At 47.1% G+C, this 23444-nt stretch overlaps 1 protein-coding gene across 1 annotated transcript in view; it reads right to left on the reverse strand.

Annotated features, from left to right (window-relative positions):
* LOC142312620 (alpha-2-macroglobulin-like) overlaps nt 1–23444 on the reverse strand; it is a 179558-nt gene that overhangs the window by 50119 nt on the left and 105995 nt on the right. The window contains exons 18-22 of the mRNA XM_075351615.1: nt 21782–21935; nt 6184–6409; nt 4032–4158; nt 2616–2737; nt 1341–1398 (exon numbers count right to left, since the gene is read on the reverse strand). Coding sequence (XP_075207730.1) covers nt 1341–1398; nt 2616–2737; nt 4032–4158; nt 6184–6409; nt 21782–21935 — 687 coding nt within the window. The remainder of the gene's footprint in view (nt 1–1340; nt 1399–2615; nt 2738–4031; nt 4159–6183; nt 6410–21781; nt 21936–23444) is intronic.

A 23444-nucleotide genomic window follows, 5' to 3' on the forward strand; every position in this document is an offset into this window, starting at 1 on the left:
TGAAGATGTGCTTCTCCAGATCATCACTGACTCAACTAGAGATGCTGGATGATGTTGCAGGTAGCACATTGCTCACTGCCATCTTTACACTGACAGTTTGCTCAAAAACATGCACACCAATAGCCTAGAAGTTATTTTCAATGGCTTTGACAGTTCTCCTCCTGTTCTTTCTTGTACAAAGGAACAGATACCAGTCTTGCTCCTTGGTTGATGCCCTTCTATAGTGTACCCTCCCGTGCTCGGCAGCCAAGCCGCTCGTATCCGGATCTTCAGTGGGTGGCTCGAGGGTCTCCGGCCCACACACCTCTCCAACTTGAACTCTCAACCTTATCTGGCTACTTTCCCACCCCAGGCTGTCTGAACTCCTCGGTGGGCGTCTTCCAACCGCCTGGTTCCGCCCCCTGGTGTGTCCATCAAGCCCTGAGGGGGGTGACTAGGGTTTAAAAGTTTGGCTGTATGTTACCTATGAGGGACAGGTGTAATGCGGGGCCCTATTTGTGATTACCTGGCCTGGCCAGGGCGTCACAATAGCCCTGTCTTGCTGTCCTGACTCCTGGTATCTGCTCCATGCTCTTCAGCCAATACTGTGTGGAGATAGGGCAAACCTTCTTGTGATGGCATGGTATGGATGTGCCATGAGTTGAAGTACCTGCGCAGCCTAAATAGGCTTCAGGGACCTCTTCACTGTATCAGTAGGGATAAAACTTACAAGATTTAAAATTAGATAAGAAACAGTCTGGAAGGAAAAGAAGAGTAATTGTGTTCACCACCTGCACAATCATTCCCTTTAACTTTGTGTTCCTCTGCATGCTACTGTTGTCATATTGCACCCGAGCAGATGACACAGATTTACAATCACTTCTGCTTCATAACTAGACAGAGAAATAGCCTGGTTTGATAGAATTGGGGTTATACTGTGATGTGGAAGAAACAGTGAAAGGATTCCAGCGGAGAAGGCAGGAATAAAATCTTCATTCTTTATTAGAAACTATTAAAATGTTATGGACAGCGGCACTGGCACCAAACGAAAAGATTCTACCTTTATCAAAACGCGTCGGATATGCCCCATGAGGGGTCTGTTTGATGCCAGTGCCGCTGTACATATTATTTTAATGGTTTCACCTGATTGGAAAGATCAAAACTAGAACATCAATAAAGGCATTTATCCACCACAGCGAGAAAAGCTTGCAGGGTAGGTAGCAAAAATCTATTGGGAAATTGTTAGTTAGGAATAGTTAGGACAAAAGAAAGAGGTCACAATAGAAGGGAGCAATCCCTTTAAGTGTAATTTGCACCAGAATTCTCATTCTTTCATCACAGGGAAAAGTAATTAGCCTTACCTCCTTCTTTAATGCAGATCAGAGAGCTATGTGACTTCTCTACCAGAACACCTCCAGGCTAAAAATACCAGTAACCAATTAGTAATTATGCATAATGAATACATCTATCAAATTTAGAATAACAAGGCTAAATTCAGATGTGGCTAATACTTTCTGTGGAATTTGCCCGGAATTTGTTGTAAATATGTTAAATGTCAAAATTTTGACATTTTTTTTTAACATTATGGTCATGCTGTGGATGATTTGCAAGATGGCCTGAACTTTGCAGATTTTTTTCCGCTTCACAAAAATAGGATTTACAAAATCCCATTCACATGAAATCCATTGTAAATTGTCATTTAGTTTTAGTGTGGAATCAAATAAATATGGTGAATATGTCCCTGGCATATATATATATATATATATATATATATATACATATATATATATATATATATATATATACTGTATATGTATATATATATATATATATATATATATATATATATATTTATTTTTAATTTATTTAGTCTTATTTATTTATTTATTTTTTTAAATAATAGATTTAAGACCGCTTTACACGCAGCGACATCGCTAAGATGTCGTTGGGGGTCACGGAATTCGTGACGCACGTCCGGCCTCGTTAGCGACGTCCTTGCGTGTGAAACGACGAACAACAGCTTACCTGCGTTCTCCGGCAACGAGGTGGGCGTGTCTTTCCTTCCGCTGCTCTCCGCCCCTCCACTTCTATTGGCCGCCTGCTGTGTGATGTCGCTGTGACGTCACATGAACCGCCCCCTTGGAAAGGAGGCGGTTCGCCGGCCACAGCGACGTCGCAGGGAAGGTAAGTATGTGTGACGGAGACTAATGATATTGTGCGCCACGGGCAGCGATTTGCCCGTGACGCACAAACGACGGGGGCGGGTACACTTGCTAGCGATATCGCTAGTGAGATCGCAGCATGTAAAGTGGCCTTTAGTCTTAGTATTTTTTTATAAACATAGGTGAGTTAAGCCTTGATTTATATTATATAACACATTTTTGGAATACAATTTAACTATAAATGCTTGAACATTATAATAATTTTTCCTATTTGCTACTAAGAGCGGCTGCCAGAATACTTGCCCTGGGTGCTACGGGGCATCAGTCAGTCACTCAATTTTGGTTAGGAAAATTTGATAGGGCCAGAGCGCTAAATCTTTGCCCGAGGGGAAGGAAAACCTAGATGTGACAAACAATAAAAGGGCAGCAAAATTAATTTTGAGCCCATTTGATATCTAATTAACACATACTCACCTGTACAAGAACTTTCTTTACAATGGTGTCAGTTCTGCCTTGCTTGGGCACAACAGGGATCTCATTTCCACAAAACTCTTTTGTGTTCATGGCTTCTGTCTTCACGGTAATATTTACTTCTCCTGGAAAGTAATACAGATGCTAAATAACAAAAAATAGATTTTAATGTGGAAATATAGACAGCTCTACAAATCAGAAGAGGCACAAAGAATTTCGACAGTTGGAGGTGGTTTGCAGAGCTTCTTTCTAGCCACCATGGACAACTCATATGGCCACTGGATAGGGTTCTGCAAATCGATTTGATCACTTCTAATTACAAGACATCGACAGAAGCCTAAGATTAGCAAGTGTCTGAAAGTGGCATGGAACAGCTAGGGAAAGACATTCAGGAGTGAAGGGATAAGTCTGGACCTGACTCTAGACTTGCCAACATCTAGATTAATTTGTAAAAGTGGGCTGATCAAGTAGCGGGATTCTGATCCATTGGCCAGGTCTGAAGTACTGGTTGCTAAATCTTTGTCTCATGAATATGTTTCCTTCTGGGATCTATGGCGCACCTTTTGATTAGCCAGAATAAAGCGACGTTATCTGTGAATCCCACTAATCAATCCTCCCATCCATAGTAATTATCTAATCGCATGCATCATGATTGGCAGCTTGGCTATGTCATCTGTTAAATTGGTTCTCAGAGAATGAGATAAAATGGCATCCCTGATATACACTGAAAAAAATATAAACACAGCGCTTTTGGTTTTGCTCCCAATTTTCATGAGCTAAACTCTAAAGATCTGAAACTTTTTCTATGTACACAAAAAGCCTCTTTGAAATATTGTTTAAAAATGTGTATAAATCTGTGTTAGTGAGTGCTTCTTCTTTCCCGACTAATCGAACCACCTTACAGGTGCGACATATCAAGATGCTGATTAGAGGGCATGATTATTGCACAGGTGTGCCTTAGGCTGGCCACAAAAAAAGGCCACTCTAAAATGTGAAGTTTTACATTATTGAGGGATCCAGGGGATCAGTAAACCAGTCAGTATCTGGTGTGACCATCATTTGGCTCACACAATGCAACATATCTATTTCGCATAGGAAAACAAAAATACGCTGCTTTGTAGAATTAAAGACTCAGGAAATTAAATTCCAACTATCCAATCTTTATATTCTCTGATATCATCAGGAGAGAGGCCTACATAAACATTGCATGGTTGGCAGAGTCTGCAGAATTCAGCAAGATCAAATTTGTTTTAGTTTACATGAATAGATCCCTTCTGTACTCAGTGATAGAATACATTTTATACATGATTTAACTGTTGTTCTTTATAGGTGTTTATGGGCGATTGTGACCATAAGACGTGTAAAGATAATACAGAGAAGAAAAGCAAGATAAGCTTAGTTTCCAAAGTCCCACCATACCCAGTTTGGAGGCTTTCAGGTTCCAGTAGAAGGTTTTGCTCTCATCTGCACAGATACAACTGCTATATTCACAGTCAGCACAAGGTGTCTCTTCTAGCTCATCGGTGGTCTGCAGGGTCGTGTGCACCTGGAAAATAAAGGTTTAACAGCAGTAAAAAATAATATGCGTAATCACAAATGACAGCTACAAATTAATAAAATGTAATAAAATCTGATTTTCTAGCTTTTGATAAATGACTAAGTAGACAGAATTGGAGGGGCCTTACAGAAGACCATTTAGTTGGCCTGCCTCAGTTGGTTACATGAGGTTCTGCAATTACTGAGGTTCATCACCCTTTGGGGTTACATCAGCACAAAAATGTACTTCTCCATATTAAATATATAGGTTGTGAGGATGGTATGCGTAAAATATTGAAAATGTGTTTTACACAGCTGCATAATATTGTTTAGGTGGGCTTTTTAGTTCAACACTGGCTTGATGATCCTTTGATGTTAAAGGTGTTCTCCATTCCATTTTTTTCTTTTAAAACTCAACCCAGCATTTTCTAAAATATATATTCTATATATATATTCTTACCAATTGATCCTCACTGTTCTTCTGCAGCACTGTAGTGCTGCCTGGGTCTCTGGCATTAGTCACTGCTATGACCACTAATTGCACTAAGTGGATGCATTGGTCATGCATTGTAGAGGAGTAGGACTAGTGAGGGACATGGGCAGCACTACATAACAGCATTGTTTAGTAAGTCGAGATTTTTTTCTTTCTTTGCAGACCACACTGAGTCCAGTTTTTAAAGAAACAAAATGGTGCAGACAAGCCCGGTTACTGACGAAAAGTCACAACATCACTGCCAAAAATAAAGGGTAACAAGTGCCTTCAACAAGGTTCGATTGCTCCACCAGAAAACAAGCACAAACTACAGTGGATTATGGCCCAACTCCTACGGTGCTCCATCACTCTCTTGAGTTTTTGTTAAATAATACAGCTCAAAGTCTATAAAAGAGGATGGATACTTACAAAAATATCTCTGGTGTATTGTGCTGGTGGGTGTGGACACACTGCGCCACGGGCCTGGCTTACCCTCAAGGGGCGTGACTAAGTGTGCACTTTGTCTTCAATGGCAGAGATGAGCGAACCTGAAGTTCGGGGTCTGTGTTTAGTATAAACTCAGACTTTTCCAAGAAAACAAAGTTCGGGTGCTTTAGGAATGCAAACTACTCATGCAAGCATCTCTGTGCTTGGGTACGCTCAGTGCTCGCCCTGTGTGAGCCGTTTGCAGTGTTTGAAGAGCAGTGGGAGTAACAACAGCCTGATCAGATGTAGTGTGCACTCAAAAAAAAGCTGGAGAAAATCCTGCCCATCCTCGCCGAAAGTGTTCTGTTTATGGCTAGCTGCATGGGGGCAGAGACCCAAACTGCCATATCAGTGACTTTAAATGAAGTTCAGGTCAAGTCCAGATCCAAAACCGAACTTTAAAAAAGTTCAGCTTGATCAGCAGAACCCGAACTTCCATGGGTCAGCTCATTTCTATTCACTAAGGCCTCTGATGGTGAATATAGGCTGGGCTGCTAGAAGACATGAGGTACAACTCCAGGGCAGTCCACGGGACTGCAGCAACTGACCAGAGGGTGAGAGATCCAGGAACAAGGTACAGCAGAGCAAGACAGAGACATAGTCAAATGGTACAAGGTCAGGGTAGGCAGCACAGGATCAAAATACAAAGCCAAGGTCGAGAGTGGAGAGGTCAGACAAGACAGGTATACTTACCGGGTTGATAATGGGAGGTTCAATACAAGTCCATGGGACAGACATTAGCAGACAAAAGGATTAGGAACCAACGTTCAGACAAGGATTGGTTGGAGAAGTTGCCTAATATAGACCCTGCTAGCATGGGATAGTTCAGGGAACCTAACCCAATCTTTGCAAGACACAGCAGGGTTAAATTCCTGCAGAGACTGATCATGCTCCAAACCTAAGGCCAAATGGAAGTTTTATTAAAGGTAACTCAGTAAGAAGACTTGGCACGAGAAACCGCACAGTGAGTATAGTGATTTGGGTGGCACTGAGGAGGAATGCGAGTTACCGTCATGACACAGCTCTATTTACATTGTTAACTTGTCATATACCTCTATACCTTCACACATTGTTTACCTTTATACATTGTTTCAAATAGTTAAAGACTGAAGCCTTGAGGGTAAATGACTCTCCTCTAACAACCGAATATGGAAGGGTAAGATCCACAAAGAATGGTTGAAAAACTCGTAGCGATGATGCAGGAGAAAGACCAAAGCCATTGGTTCCCATACAAATGGCTCCTGCGTTCCATTTAGTGATGGTATCTGGAGCTTTATGGTGAATTTCAGTTCTGCCAGATTCACTAACAAAAAGTAAGAAAATGGTCATTGTTTCCAAGAATATTTTAGCAATTGATTTAATACCTAGCAGAATAAATGATACTATATAACTAAGCATGAGGGTGCGATGCTGGGATTCCCAGTGTTCCTCATCATGTAAAGAAGAACGCTTCACATAGACACTGCAGAAGGGGTTTTTACATAAATGGGTGTTCTAGAGCAGTATTCCCCAACTCAAGTCCTTGGTGGACCTTGAGGACTGGAGTTGGAAAACAATGTTCTAGAGAATGGAGCACTGATAGTCAGGAAATAACAGCCTATTCTAACAGTATGTCATCATCACCTTTTAAAGGGAACCCTCAAATGCCTTCTATAGGCTGAAAAATAAAAAAAAAATAAAAATTATGTTGTTTGGAAGAAAGGAGGAAAAAAGGAAATTACAAAAAAAAAGAAAAATTGGCTTCATCCTTAAAGGGAGCCTTTGAGAAACTTCCATCGACCAAAACTATTTATGAGTGTTTAATAGACAATCAAGTTAATCTCTTTATGAGCCCAAAATGCTACTACAGCAACGAGAACTCGCTTTTTAAAGTTCTATATACATGTGTCGGGAAGTGCATTGTTGTGTGACAATGCTCTTAAGCCTCATGCTTTATTCCCTTAATCGCAACACCTCCCCTGGTTCATTTGCTACGGTTCACTGATCACAGACCTGTCAATGAACACATGTATACAGAACTTTAAGTGTAATTTCACATGACTTTTGCAATGTTAAGGGTACGTGCACACGATCAGGACCCTTTGCGACGGGTCCTGATCTGCAGGACCGCGAGTCTCCCCCTCAGGAGACCACAGCTGCTCGTGCCGACAATCCGGGCTTGGGCAGTTGCGGTCTCCTTCTTCTGTTCTCCCTACGGAGGACGCTTGCAGCAAACAACTGACATGATGCAGCTTGGAAAGTCGCACCCCGCAAGTCAGTGTTTGCTGCGGAAAAAAAAAAGCACAGTGGGCACGTGTTTTCTAGAAATCCCATTCATACTTGTACTGTACACCGCAGTGTTTTTGATGTAGCTGAAGAATGCTACGTACAATATGCTATGGAAAAAATGATCGTGGGCACGCACCCAAAGTTATCTTAATCCTCTGAAGTGAGATAACCTCCTGGGAAAAATTATCAAGACAGTTCATTATTTGTCAAGATAACTTTGCTATGTCTGTATCTTATGGGTTTCTCAGTAGACTTACATATCTTTTATATCCACTTAGAAATATCCCAGCTTAAGGGCTCGCTTACACGACTGCATTTTCTGACAAAACATCAGATCACATTCGGGTCAATGATTTTCTGTGAGGCCATGTGCATATGTGACGCCCTGGGCAAGCCAGGGGTCACAGGTCACCACATCACATGCACCCCACATTCCCGGCAGGTACATCTAGGCTAACCTAAAATCCTTGCTGCCTTCCTTCAGGGGCTGATGTCCACACCAGGGGGTGGGCCAGGCGGTTGGCTCCGCCCACCGAGGAGTTCACAGCCCTGGAGGCGGGAAAACCAGGCAGATCAGAGAGAGTTGAAGTTGAAGTCAGACTAGGGTCTGAGAAGCTGATCAGTTTGAGGGAGTGAAGTAGAAGGAAGTGGTAAAGGAGGACAGTAAGAGTGGCGACAGAAAAGGAACAGTTAAGAAAGCCTGAAGTTGGTCCGGGTGTGTGCCCCGGACTGAGACAGCAAGGTCAGCAGACGGCGGTGATAGTCTGCAGGGGGACTGCTTGGAGGTTGCTGGAAGGACCGCGGACGGGTGGTGACCCGGCGGTACCGGAGCAGTATACGAAGAACAGTCAGCACCAGGGCAGGGGCCTTTCGGATCCCGGCAAGGCTAGGAGTCGCCATAATTTGCCAAATCCGTCAGTGAAGGGGACCTCTGTCTCCTAACAACCAAGTCCCGATTGAAGGCAACAGTCCGACCGTTAAGGGGAGACACCGCCACCGCCAAGGCACCAGTTTCCCAGGGCCAGCGCCTGCGGGCAAGAGAGGGGCTCCTCCGGCTCATGTCCAGGTCGGGGAGCGGGTAAAAGGTGGGAACCCATCGCTACCAAAAAGACTTTACATAGGTGCAGGGAAGAGACCGTCACCGCTAACTGCAGGGAACATCAGCACCGTAACCGTCCGAGGGACCCGTCTAACCAGCCGTTTGTTTACCGAGAACTGTGTCGTGTTTACTGGCTGAGTGAGTACCTCCGTGCCGTGCGGCACAGCGCTGCCCCTGCGCCCCTGCACCTCCACAGGCCCCATACCCGCCTGTCCACTATACCAACCCCATCACTGGGCCCCAGGACCACCAAACCCCCTACCCACGGAGGGGCAAATCAACAACTGGCTGCTCCATACCATCACTCCCGGCTCCCCAGATAGAGCAGCGGTGGTGTCCACTTAATCACCACAACCGTGGGTGGCGTCACGGACAATAAACTATCCCAAAACCCAATCCCCTTTCACTCACGGGCGAGGAGCGCCGCTCGAGTCCCCGGGATCCGGCCCATCGCTCAAGCCACCGAGCAGCAGCAGAAGGCCGCAGCAGCCGCAGCGGCAGCCGGACCCGAGCAGTGGGAGAGCGTGGCGTCCCCTCCTCCGCCCGCGACAACTTGGCGTCACGAACAGGATCTTACCGCTCTGCCGTTGGGTAGAGGTGCGCCTTGTGACCGCCGGAGGTATCCGGCCGAAAAATTTCGGAAGTCGCCATCTTTGGCGCGAAAAGTTCCCGCTCGAGCGTCTTCTTGAGTAGGAGAGGCGCGAAGGCCAAAACCCCGCCCCGATAGAGGAGGGGCCGGAAAGAGGCTAAGGGGGATGAAAACAAGATGTCTGCGCCCGACGGAGCCGCTGGAGGAGCGGTGGTCGCAGCCGCAGTGGCACCCGTGGATGGAAATGGGCCTGCTCAGGTCCCGGCCGCGCTGGCGGGAGGTGCTGCGGCCCCCGCGCTCGCTCAGGTGTTGCCGTTCTCCTTGCCCTATGCGCCCGGAGCTACCTGGCTACCGCAGTATGACGGGAAACCTGATGCTTTACAGGTCTTCCGGAAAAAGCTTAACCCGTTGCTAGAACTGTACCCCCTGACCGATAAGCAACGTGCAGCGGTAGTACTGGGCCAGTTAACCGGCGCGGCTGAGCAGGAGGCGGAGACCTGGGCCGAGGGGGACCGGTTCTCTGTAGCCACCATCTTTGAGAAGCTACAGACTGCCTTTGAGACCCGTACTGAAGCTGAGCTGAGGATGCAGTTTTACCAGTGCCGGCAACGGTCTGTGGATAGCATTCGGGACTATGCCTTACGTCTACAAACCGCCCTCCGCATGCTAAAGCGGGTGAATCCTATCAGTGAGGCGGACAGCAACAAGATGTTAGTAGAGCAATTTGTGCAGGGGATGAGGTCCCCTGAGGATCGCAAACAACTCCGGCTGTGGGCCCTAGAACACCCTGATGTGGACTTTGCCATGTTAAAGGAACGGGCCATTAAAGCACTGCAGCCCCCAGCTTCAGAAACCTTGGAGCCAGCCCCGTGGCCCATTGAGACGGCCCCTGTTGTGGTGGCCCCTGCCCTACCAACCTCTCCAATACCTACAGCCCCAAGCAGCACAATGGAGGAACTGGCAGCCCAGGTCCGTCGCATGGACGGAGACCTCGCCAAGATTCTCGCTGCACTCCAACCTTTGACCAGGTCTCAGCCTCCAGCACAGATACAGCTTGCCGACAGCCCTGAGGATGTTCCCTGGATGCAGCGGAGAAGTGCTAACAACCCGCGGAGCAGACCTCCAACCTGCTACAAGTGCCGTAAGCCTGGGCATTACTTCCGACAGTGCCCGTTAAACAAGCAACCCCTGGGGCCCCGGGCCAATCCTCAGGAGTAGAACCCCGTGGCCCCCCAGACTGGCGGGACCGGTATATCGGGGCCCGGCCCATCATCCCCGTGGCTGTGGACGGCATACCGGTGATGGCTCTCTTGGACACTGGATCACAGGTAACCACCATACCATACACATTGTACCAGCGGTATTGGGTGATAGATGAGCTGGCACCCCCAGATACTAGTATAACACTAATTGCTGCTAATGGACTCCCATTGACCCAAGTGGGGTATAAACAGGTGGCTATGACAGTGGGGCAAGCTGAACTGCAACACCAGGGTATGATTGTGATCATGAATGAACCCAGTGATCATAACCCGAAGATAGTGCTAGGAACCAATGTGATGGAGCACTGTATGGGTGATGTGTTGGCCCTACTGCAACAGTTGGCCGCCACGGCGGCGGGGAGCCGACAGAGAGCTGTGCAGCGTGAGATCCGAGCCTTGATGTACCGCCAGCATGTAAACTCAACAGGAGGAGAGATTGGTGGAGTGAGAGTGATGGATGTTGCTCCGTTGATTGTGCCCCCTAGGAGTGAGATGATGATTTGGTGTAGGGCAGCGGTAGGGCCTCAGGGGCGTGACTACCCTGCCATGATGGAGCCCATACCCTCCGAGCACTAGCCCACTGTAATGGCCGCCCGAGGGGTGGTAGACGTTAAGAAGGGGAGAGTGCCCGTGAGGGTACTGAACTGTGGGGAGGAAGAAGTCAGGCTTCCCCGGTATGCCACCATTGCCAAGCTGCTCACCCTGGATCCCCACACCATCCACGAGGCCACTCCCTCAGTTTCCCCACCTACTACTAGCACTCCCCCGCCTCAAGGGGAGGTAAATGAGTGGCACCAACAGCTACATGTGGGCACTGATGATACCCCTACACATCACAAAGCAGGGGTATACAGGGTGGTGCGGGAGTATGAACAGGTTTTCAGCAAACATCCACTAGACTTTGGGCAGATCAAAGGGGTTCAACACCACATCCCCACCGGTGAACACCCCCCTATCAAGGAGAGGTACAGGCCTATTCCCCCTGCACATTACCAGTGTGCCAAAGATATGTTGAGGAACATGAAGGAGGCAGGGGTTATTCGGGACAGCTGTAGTCCCTGGGCCGCTCCGTTGGTACTGGTCAAGAAGAAGGATGGTACCATGCGGATGTGTGTGGACTACCGGAAGATTAATCAGATAACGCATAAAGATGCCTACCCACTGCCCCGTATTGAAGAGTCTATGGCCGCACTGAGAACCGCAAATTACTTCTCTACCCTTGACCTCACCAGTGGGTACTAGCAAGTGGCAGTGGCCCCGGAAGACCGGGAGAAAACCGCCTTCACCACCCCAATGGGGCTCTGTGAATTCAATAGCATGCCGTTTGGGCTGTGCAATGCACCTGGAACCTTCCAACGGCTGATGGAGTGCTGTCTGGGACATCTAAACTTCGAGACCGTCCTGTTATACCTGGATGATGTGATTGTGTACTCTCAGACGTATGAAGCCCATCTGGAGCACCTAGCCGAGGTGTTCGCGTCCCTTGCCAAATACGGGATGAAGTTGAAGCCCTCCAAGTGCCACCTGCTGAAACCCAGAGTGCAGTACCTGGGGCATGTGGTGAGTGCGGAAGGTGTCGCCCCAAACCCTGAAAAGATCACTGCCATCCAGGACTGGCCAAGACCAACCACCGTGAGGGAAGTAAGGCAGTTTTTGGGTCTGGTGGGGTACTACCGGCGCTTCATCAAGGGGTACACGAAGATGGCTGCTCCCATGCAAGACCTCCTCGTGGGACAGACCAAAGGTGGTAGACCCATCGGAGCCCCACTGGTGTGGGAGGACAGGCATGAGGAATCCTTCCGTCAGCTGAAAGCGGCCTTGACTGGAGAAGAGGTCCTAGCGTACCCTGACTACGGCTGCCCATTCATCCTCTACACAGACGCCAGCAATGTGGGTTTGGGGGCAGTCCTGTCCCAGGTTCAGGAAGGAAAGGAGAAGGTGATTGCCTATGCTAGCCGAAAACTCCGGCCGACTGAAAGGAACCCTGAGAACTACAGCTCCTTCAAGCTCGAGCTCCTGGCACTGGTGTGGGCTATCACCGAGCGGTTCCGCCACTACTTGGCCGCAGCAAAATTCACCGCTTTCACGGATAACAATCCGTTGACTCACCTGGACACGGCCAAGCTGGGTGCGTTGGAGTAGCGGTGGGTGGCCAGACTAGCCAACTATGACTTCACCATCAAATACAGGGCCGGTCGTGTCAACATTAATGCTGATGCCCTCTCTCGGATGCCCCACTTGTCAGAAGGTGGGTGCGAGGATGATGACCTCGAGGAGATCGAGTTGCCTGCATTCCACCGGCCACCAACTGAGAAGGTACATGTCCACCAACAACGGGTGAACCTGGATCCGCTGCCCAGTCAGGAGTGGCAGGAAGCTCAAAATCAGGCGCCCGCTGTCCGCCTAGTCAAGACCCTGGTGGAGCAAGGCGCTGCTGGGATGGACCCTGCCTCCCCAGCTGAAGCCCAACGCTTGTGGAAGGAACGGACCCGGCTGTGCCTACATCAGGGGAGGTTGTACCGTGAGCTGATCAACCCGAAGACCCATGAGAAGATCCGCCAGTTGGTTATTCCCCAAGTTGATGTACCCACTGTTCTGCAGGCGTACCATGATGGTGCCGGCCACTTCCGATGGAAGAAGCTGGAGATGCTGTTGAGGGAGCGGTTCTATTGGAGTGGGAATCTGTGGAGGCCTGGTGTCGAGAGTGCGGTCCTTGTACGTTGAGGAGGAAGGATGAAGCCAGCCAGAAGGCTCCCCTACGCCCGATCATTACACACCAACCGCTGGAGCTGGTCGCCTTGGACCATGTAAAGCTCACCCCCAGCCGAAGTGGGTACACTTACGCTCTGACCATAGTAGACCATTACTCCCGGTTCATGGTGGTTATCCCGGTCAAGGACTTAACCGGCCGTACCGCCGCTAGAGCGTTCCAAGCTTACTTCTGTCGACCCCATGGATACCCTGAGAAGGTGCTTACCGACCAAAGTCCAGCCTTTGAGGCGGAGGTGTTCCATGAGTTCTGTCAGCTGTACGGCTGCAAGAAGATCCGGACCACACCTTACCATGCCCAGACCAACGGTATGTGTGAGTAGATGAACCATCTGGTCCTTGGCCTCCTCAAAACGTTGCCGTTGGAGGAGCGGAACCTGTGGCCGGAGAAGCTGCCTGACTTGGTCGATATGTACAACAATATCCCGTCTAGCTCAACGAAGTACACCCCAGCGTATCTGATGAGGGCTCGGCCTGGCCGACTGCCGGTGGACCTGGAAATGGGACTGGAAGCCCCAGAGACACTCCCCTCAACGGCTGAATGGGACACCCGGCAGAGGGTGCAGTACCGACAGATTCAGGAGTATGTGGAGAAGAACCTAAGTCGGAGTCGAGAACAACAGGAGCAGCGCTTCAATCAGCAAGCGTCTGCGGGCCCTTTCCAGCCTGGAGATGTGGTGTTAAAGCGGAAGAGGAAGACCCACAAGCTGGATGATCAATGGGAACAAATCCCATACGTCATACAACCCACAGGATGGGAAGATGGAAAGGCCTACCAGATCAGTCGTGACCAAGGGGGCACTTTGGCCACGGTTTCCCGGGACCATCTGAAAAAGTGCCCACCAGCATTGAGGGCGATGGCTGAAGTACCAGTTCCTCCACCAGCAGAGAAGGCAAAAGAGGTGATCCACACTGTGATGGGTGACTTCCCAGCAGACTGGCCTACACAGAATGGCGCGGTGATTCTTCCAGTGATACTGTTCCCACAACCTGTGGATGAAGAAGTGGTGGAAGCGGTCAACCGTGAGCCAGAACCAGTGCCAGTGCCCAGGGATGAACCTGTGCCCAGCTCCCCTATGCCTCCGCCTGCCCCACACGATAGTAGGGAGGAGGAACCGATTGTTCCCTCTGCCCCACTGCCTAGCCCCACTGACACCGAACCCCGGAGGTCCACCCGTCCCAACCTAGGTAGGCCCCCACTTAGGTACAGGGAAACCGTTCTTTAAAAGGGGGAGGGGGAAGAAAACAGGTGTGTTTTAAGTGTGTTTGAAAAGTTGTGAAAATGAAAAATTGATTACCGAACAGTCATCTGATTGCACCGTGATTTGCAACCGGCCGTTGCCGGCACCGTTGTCCCCGTGGGGACCCTTCAAAAAGCTGTTTGCATAGAGAACTTTCTATGGACAAGCCCGTGAACTTGCAGGGCAACCACAGACGCTAGTGGCTTGTAAATAAGTTGTGTTACCGTTACCGTTTCTGCATTTACCGCCTCCGGAGAGGCAGGTTGGAGGGAGGGCCCACAGCAGAGCAGGCTGGGGCCCAGCCACCACAGGAACCGGTGGCTACCCTCTGGAGGGGAAGGACAGATCCCGCTCGGGTAACTTGTGCTGGACTGGGGTCAAGGGGTGCTGCCTGGGTTTTAGGGGCAGCATCAGGGCCAGGTTACTTGGGTGTGAGAGAGCGGAGACCGTAACCGTTAACCGTTTAAAACCGTAACGTTTAAGACATGAACCTCCCGATGTGGGATGATGTTTTTCTACTTGTATATATGTTACCGTTTTTCTTATCGTTGCAGAAAAAAAACAAAAGGAAAATAAAACCGGTGTTGGACGGGCAGCCCGAGGACGGTCTGCGTTTTGCTAAGGAGGAATGTGACGCCCTGGGCAAGCCAGGGGTCACAGGTCACCACATCACATGCACCCCACATTCCCGGCAGGTACATCTAGGCTAACCTAAAATCCTTGTTGCCTTCCTCCAGGGGCTGATGTCCACACCAGGGGGTGGGCCAGGCGGTTGGCTCCGCCCACCGAGTTCACAGCCCTGGAGGCGGGAAAACCAGGCAGATCAGAGAGAGTTGAAGTTGAAGTCAGACTAGGGTTTGAGAAGCAGATCAGTTTGAGGGAGTGAAGTAGAAGGAAGTGGTAAAGGAGGACAGTAAGAGTGGTGACAGAAAAGGAACAGTTAAGAAAGCCTGAAGTTGGTCCGGGTGTGTGCCCCGGACTGAGACAGCAATGTCAGCAGACGGCGATGATAGTCTGCAGGGGGACTGCTTGGAGGTTGCTGGAAGGACCGCGGACGGGTGGTGACCCGGCGGTACTGGAGCAGTATACGAAGAACAGTCAGCACCAGGGCAGGGGCCTTTCGGATCTCGGCAAGGCTAGGAGTCGCCATAATTTGCCAAATCCGTCAGTGAAGGGGACCTCTGTCTCCTAACAACCAAGTCCCGATTGAAGGCAACAGTCCGACCGTTAAGGGGAGACACCGTCACCGCCAAGGCACCAGTTTCCCAGGGCCAGCGCCTGCGGGCAAGAGAGGGGCTCCTCCGGCTCATGTCCAGGTCGGGGAGCGGGTAACCGGTGGGAACCCATCGCTACCAAAAAGACTTTACATAGGTGCAGGGAAGAGACCGTCACCGCTAACTGCAGGGAACATCAGCACCGTAACCGTCCGAGGGACCCGTACAACCAGCCGTTTGTTTACTGAGAACTGTGTCGTGTTTACTGGCTGAGTGAGTACCTCCGTGCCGTGCGGCACAGCGCTGCCCCTGCGCCCCTGCACCTCCACAGGCCCCATACCCGCCTGTCCACTATACCAACCCCATCACTGGGCCCCGGGACCACCAAACCCCCTACCCACGGAGGGGCAAATCAACAACTGTCTGCTCCATACCATCACTCCCGGCTCCCCATACAGAGCAGCGGTGGTGTCCACTTAATCACCACAACCGTGGGTGGCCTCACGGACAATAAACTATCCCAAAACCCAATCCCATTTCACTCACGGGCGAGGAGCACCGCTCGAGTCCTCGGGATCCGGCCCATCGCTCGAGCTACCGAGCAGCAGCACCAGGCCGCAGCAGCCGCAGCGGCAGCCGGACCCGAGCAGTGGGAGAGCATGGCGTCCCCTCCTCCGCCCGCGACACATAAGTATGATTTTTTTCTGAGAACAATGGAGGAAAAAATTGCAGCATGTCCCAGTTGGATTGGATTACCATATCACACTCGGCATTCAGGTTAGTGAGTCCATTGAAAACTAAGGACCATGCTTAGATGACATCTGAGTGCAGTCCAATTTTCATTGACAAACAGAATGAAGAATGACTTTTGACTAACATCCATGCTAATCTAAACCTCACACTCCCGCCTCCAAGACTTCTCCCGAGCTGCACCAATCCTCTGGAATGCTCTACCCCAGGAAACTAGGATGATCTGCAACTTGCACAACTTCAGACGCTCCTTAAAAACACATCTTTTTAGGGTGGCCTATCATCCTCCCTAATCAAAGTCAGTTCATATATATCAGAACATTCAGTTCCACTATATATCAGAACATTAATTCTCCCTCAAACGCCACTGTACCCAAAAACATCACAAAGATTGGCTGGTGACTGGATCATGCAGCCTTTACTTGTGCCCCCATTTTTTGAGATGGCTAGACCGTTGTTTTAAATAAGCACTTGAAACTTGTGTTACCCCCACCTCACCCCATTGTAGATTGTAAGCTCTTGCGAGCAGGGTCATCTTTATTTTTGCTTTAATGATTGAATCTTCTATAACTGTTACTTATGTTTGTTTGTATATGAACCTCTGAACTGTAAAACGCTGCGGAATATGTTTGCGCTATAGAAATAAAGATTATTATAATGAAGAAGATACAGATATTTTCTCCATCTTCTTCTCATCCGAAAAAATCGGATCACGCTATGATCAGAGGGTGATTTGCATAATCAACCTAATTCTCTTGGGTGAGAGAATATACGCTGGTGTGACCTCAGACTTATACACATTCATGAGTCTCCTGGAAACATGTCTGATCTAAACTAAATATTAAAGTGGTTTTACCAAGATTGGAATTGTGTTATAACAGGTACAAAATTTGATCTCTGCGGATCCTACTTACTACTGGTATCCTCAGGAATCACGAGAATGGGAATCTCCAGTATACACACATTAATATTGCTTCCAAAATTCACAATACTAACAGAACTAGCTGTGTGCGCTATCCTATTTTACTCCCATAAATCGAGCAGCAGTTCATATATACTGCAAAGTGACAGAACCAGCGCTCAAGGTGAGGGGATTGGTGGTAACCGACCTACAATAGATGTGGTACACTAAGGGCTGGCAGTGGAACCTGGCTGTAGCTGAAGTGGCTTCACTAGGTGTGTTGCCGTCATTCTTTCATCTGATATATAGAGCTGAGTGTGTGTATATATATATATATATATATATATATATATATATATATATATATATATATAGTATATGTGTGTGTGTATGTGTGTGTGTTTATGTTTGTATATATAGTACAGACCAAATGTTTGGACACACCTTCTCATTCACAGAGTTTTCTTTATTTTCATGACTCAAAATTGTAGATTCACATTGAAGGCATCAAAACTTTGAATTAACTCATGTGGAAGAAATACTTAACAAAAAAGTGTGATACAGCTGAAAATATGTCTTATATTCTAGGGTCTTCAAAGTGGCCACCTTTTGCTTTGATTACTGCTTTGCACACTCTTGGCATTCTCTTGATGAGCTTCAAGAGGTAGTCACCAGAAATGGTCTTCCAACAGTCTTGAAGGAGTTCCCAGAGATTCTTAGCACTTGTTGGCCCTTTTGCCTTCACTCTGCGGTCCAGGTCACCCCAAATCATCTCAATTGGGTTCAGGTCTGGTGACTTTGGAGGCCAGATCATCTGGCGCAGCACCCCATCACTCTCCTTCTTAGTCAAATAGCCCTTACACAGCCAGGAGGTGTGTTTGGGGTCATTGTCCTGTTGAAAAATAAATGATGGCCCAACTAGACGCAATCCGGATGGAATAGCACGCTGCTGCAAGATGCTGTAGTAGCCATGCTGGTTCAGTATGCCTTCTATTTTGAATAAATCCCCAACAGTGTCACCAGCAAAGCATCCCCACACCCAGGGCCGGCTCCAGGTTTTTGTGGGCCCCGGGCGGAAGAGTCCCAGTGGGCCCCATCCACACGCAGACACACATACGTACACATACATATACATATTTAACGACAAACTCACAAAAATACATATAGAACTGACACATCTATACAGTCATATACACTGACATACATAGATACACATCATACATGCATACAGACAAACACACACAGCTCTGCTGGATACATACATACAGACACAGCGCTGCTACATACATACACACATAGCTCTGCCACATACATACACACATAGCTCTGCTATATACATGCACACATAGCTCTGCTACATACATAGCTCTGCTATATACATACACACATAGCTCTGCTATATACATACACACATAGCTCTGCTACATACATAGCTCTGCTATATACATACACACATAGCTCTGCTACATACACACATAGCTCTGCCACATACATACACACATAGCTCTGCTACATACACACATAGCTCTGCTACATACACACATAGCTCTGCTATATACATACACACATAGCTCTGCTATATACATGCACACATAGCTCTGCTATATACATACACACATAGCTCTGCTATATACATGCACACATAGCTCTGCTATATACATGCACACATAGCTCTGCTATATACATGCACACATAGCTCTGCTATATACATACACATAGCTCTGCTATATACATACACACATAGCTCTGCTATATACATACACACATAGCTCTGCTACATACATACACACATAGCTCTGCTATATACATACACACATAGCTCTGCTATATACATACACACATAGCTCTGCTATATACATACACACATAGCTCTGCTATATACATACACACCTAGCTCTGCTATATACATACACACCTAGCTCTGCTATATACATACACACCTAGCTCTGCTATATACATACACACCTAGCTCTGCTATATACATACACACCTAGCTCTGCTATATACATACACACCTAGCTCTGCTATATACATACACACATAGCTCTGCTATATACATACACACCTAGCTCTGCTACATACAGACAGAGACAGACACGCGCGGCTCCGGGGGGGGGCATAAATCGGGGTTGGGGAGGGCACATACCGCTCAGGTCACGGTGGAGAGGGGGCCCACACAGCGCCGGAGGGACACGCTGTGCTGGGGGTCGCTGGCTGGCACTGCAACTCTCATCTGTGGGACTGAGCAGGATGCCGGTCTGTAGCTCCGCCCACAGATGAAGTTCAAACCAGGAAGTCTGCGCGCCTTAAAGAGACGGCGCCGCAGATTCCTGCCGAGGACTGCGGTCCCCGGAACTCGGCCCGGGGACCGCAGAACTAAGGAGAGTGGGCCCCGGCCAAGGTGCACCAGAGCTGACGAGGCCGAGTGGGCCCCCCCGGCTCTCCAGGGCCCCGGCATTTGCCCGGGTATGCCGGGTGCTGACGCCGGCCCTGCCCACACCATCACACCTCCTCCTCCATGCTTCACAGTGGGAACCAGGCATGTAGAGTCCATCCGTTCACCTTTTCTGCGTCGCACAAAGACACGGTGGTTGGATCCAAAGATCTCAAATTTGGACTCCTCAGACCAAAGCACAGATTTCCACTGGTCTAATGTCCATTCCTTGTGTTCTTTATCCCAAACAAGTCTCTTCTGCTTGTTGCCTGTCCTTAGCAGTGGTTTCCTAGCAGCTATTTTACCATGAAGGCCTGCTGCACAGTTTCCTCTTAACAGTTGTTCTAGAGATGTGTCTACTGCTAGAACTCTGTGTGGCAGTGACCTGGTCTCTAATCTGAGCTGCAGTTAACCTGCGATTTCTGCGGCTGGTGACTCGCATAAACTTATCCTCCACAGCAGAGGTGACTCTTGGTTTTCCTTTCCTTGGGTGGTCCTCATGTGAGCCAGTTTCTTTGTAGCATTTGATGGTTTTTGCCACTGCACTTGGGGACACTTTCAAAGTTTTCCCAATTTTTTGGACTGACTGACCTTCATTTCTTAAAGTAATGATGGCCGCTCATTTTTCTTTACTTAGAATTTGTATTATGGCAAGAAAAAAGCAGCTAACAGTCTATTCAGTAGGACTATCAGCTGTGTATCTACCAGACTTCTGCACAACACAACTGATGGTCCCAACCCCATTTATAATGCAAGAATTTCCACTTATTAAACCTAACAGGGCACACCTGTGAAGTGAACACCATTTCCGGTGACTACCTCTTGAAGCTCATCAAGAGAATGCCAAGAGTGTGCAAAGCAGTAATCAAAGCAAAAGGTGGCTACTTTAAAGGACCTAGAATATAAGACATATTTTCAATTGTTTCACACTGTTTTGTTAAGTATTTCATTCCACATGTGTTAATTCATAGTTTTGATGCCTTCAATGTGAATCGACAATTTTCAGAGTCATGAAAATAAAGAAAACTCTTTACTTTGCTCTGTACTGTATGTGTGTGTGTGTGTGTGTGTGTGTGTGTGTGTGTGTGTGTTTGCACAGCCACCCCATTTGACTCCGGGAACGTTATAGTCTATATTTTAAAGGGGAATATTTAACACTTTACAGTTATTTGCCAAAAAAAACTGCTTACATTAAAGTGAATGGAGCTGGCAGCTACAGGTCATTAATAGGAGCTGTGATTGGTTGCTAAAGGAACATAGGATATTCTTAGTTTAAGAAGTTTATGTGGAAGGTAATATGATTTTGGTAGAGAGACAGATAGAGAGACAGACAGAGAGACACAGAGAGACAGAGAGAAAGACAGACAGGCAGAAACAGAGGGAGAGAGACAGAGACAGACAGAGAGAGACAGACACAGAGAGACAAACATACAGAGAAAGAGACAGTGAAAGAGACAGACAGAGAGGTAGATAGAAATGAAGACAGACAGAGAGGGAGACAGACAGGGAGAGAGTGGGAGAGAGACAGAAAGACACTTATTATCCCGGGCAATGCTGGGTACTATAGCTAGTATTTAATATAGAAAGCATGTCACTTTTTCTAACTACTCCAGGGTTTCTGGACCTTGAAAAGATTAAAAGCAGAGATGAGTGAATAAACTCGAATGTAATTGAATTTTACTCGAATTTTCCAAAAATCTGCATTTGACAAAATTCACTTCAGATGGTATAATTTTCACAAATTATTTGCAGAATGGAAAGTGAATCAAGGGAAAATATTACATATCTCTTTTAACCAAACTTCGAGCCAAAATTGTTGAAAATTTTCAAACGGTGTCTTGCTGATTCCATATTATCCTGCAAAACTCAATGAAATCAGCAATGAAATTGTTGATCGTCCGTCATATTCTCCTTATTAACTCGTAATTGATGCCATGTAGACATGGTTAGCAGAACAGGATGAGAATGTTTTAATAAGAAGTACTTTTTGATTGGTATATCAAATGTATAGAGATGAAAGGTGATCACTGATTATGTTAAATAAAATTTGTCGTAAATGTGTAGTTTTTCTAAGCTAGACTTTATATCAATATCCTCTCATATGTCACTGAAATCACATTTCTATAAAGTCTTCAGTGTACAACTTACCCAAGTACAACAAGCTCCCAAATCCAGGTTTCAGGGAAATATGTTCTAACTATTTCTGGCTGTTTTGGCTTTGGTGATATTGGTAACATCTTTTGTTCAATATGAATGTTACTTTTAGGTAAAATAGATGCTGCTGATATTTCGTCAACAGTGTCTACAGTAAATATACACAAAAATAAAAAATAAATAAAAAGAAATATACACAAAAACACATCTTATATTACGTCTGAGGGCTCATGTGAGAAGTCAGTTTTTCGCGTTCAAGTTCTATCCATGTTTTTCCACGAATAAAAAATTAAATTGCCTGCTTAAATGTATTATTCTCTATGTACTGCCAAGTTTACCCTCAAAAGAAAGCAGACACCCCTTAAAAGAATCGCACTTATCAGATCCAAAACAGTTAGAGTTAGCAAGTGAATGGGCTCTCACATACAGATCTGTGTCGCTGTCATGTCCCCCTTTGTTCTACAGTAGTTGGCTCCCCCTGGTGCCTGGAAGCAGTATCACTCGCGCAAAATGATACTTGTACCTGATCTGTTTGTGAGAGCTGCAGTGCAATGCAGATGGAACAGCGAGTGACCTCACAGTGACGCAGATCTCTGTGTGAGAGCCCATCCAACATTGGCACTATCCAACTGTAATTATTTGAGGTCTTACAGGTGCAATTTTTTTTGGGGGGTGGGGGCTGTCTGTTTTCTTTTGGGGGTGTTTGTTTTCTTTGATGAGGAGTCCTGCTGCGTCTTGGACACTTCCTTACTGAACCACAACTAGGGCTTATTTTTGGAGTAGTGCTTATATTTTATGCACACTAATAAAGCTCCAAAAATCCTACTATTGCTTATTTTTGGGGTAGGTCTTATTTTCAGGGAAACAGAATATGAGCCATAAGGTGAATAAAACATCTAATTTGTGATTGCTGTTTGATGGCTCATTTACATGAGGTTTTTTCACTTTTAAGAAAAACTAATCCAGGATTTTGGTCAGAGTTTAATTCCTTCTTCTATCTCCGGGTACCCAAGTGTCAGCAGATTTTTTCATGGACCCATACACCTGCATTGCCGATTTTGATCTGACACTCAGATCAATATCAAACATATCTTCGTGATTTTGGATGGCCACTTGGTGAAATAAAATTTACGAACATATGACCCCATTCACTATTTTAGGTATAAATGTTATCAATGGAAAACAGCACTTGTATGCAAAATTTGTATGTCTGAATGAGCCCTAATGCAAAATGTAAAAAAAAAATCCAATTGTGGTGAAATGATAAACTGCAATTCCTCCATTTTTAGGTTTTTTTATTTTTACTCCGTTAAGTAGATCCCTGTTAAAAAAAATTTAAAATCCAGTTCCAGTCCGGAATCCAGTTCCCATATAAGTCTATGGGCATCAGAATCTGACGATTAAAATGGTAGTGGAAGGGATAGGGGAATAGGAGCACACGCAGTGTACTCACCAAAGCTCCGTGTCATTGCAGAAACCTGTTTCCAGATCGCACTTCCAGGCTGATAATTGCATATGCACTGCTTTCCCCGCCCACCAGCAACTGTGTTCGGTTGCAGACAGACGCGCCCCCAGCCTACGTGACAGTGTGTGTGATAATTCCACTCACAGGCACTGCGTCTAGATAGTGCAGTAAAAAAAAATAAAATAAAACAAC

Source organism: Anomaloglossus baeobatrachus, chromosome 5 (genome assembly GCF_048569485.1).
Source record: "Anomaloglossus baeobatrachus isolate aAnoBae1 chromosome 5, aAnoBae1.hap1, whole genome shotgun sequence".
NCBI classification, from domain to species: Eukaryota; Metazoa; Chordata; class Amphibia; order Anura; family Aromobatidae; genus Anomaloglossus; species Anomaloglossus baeobatrachus.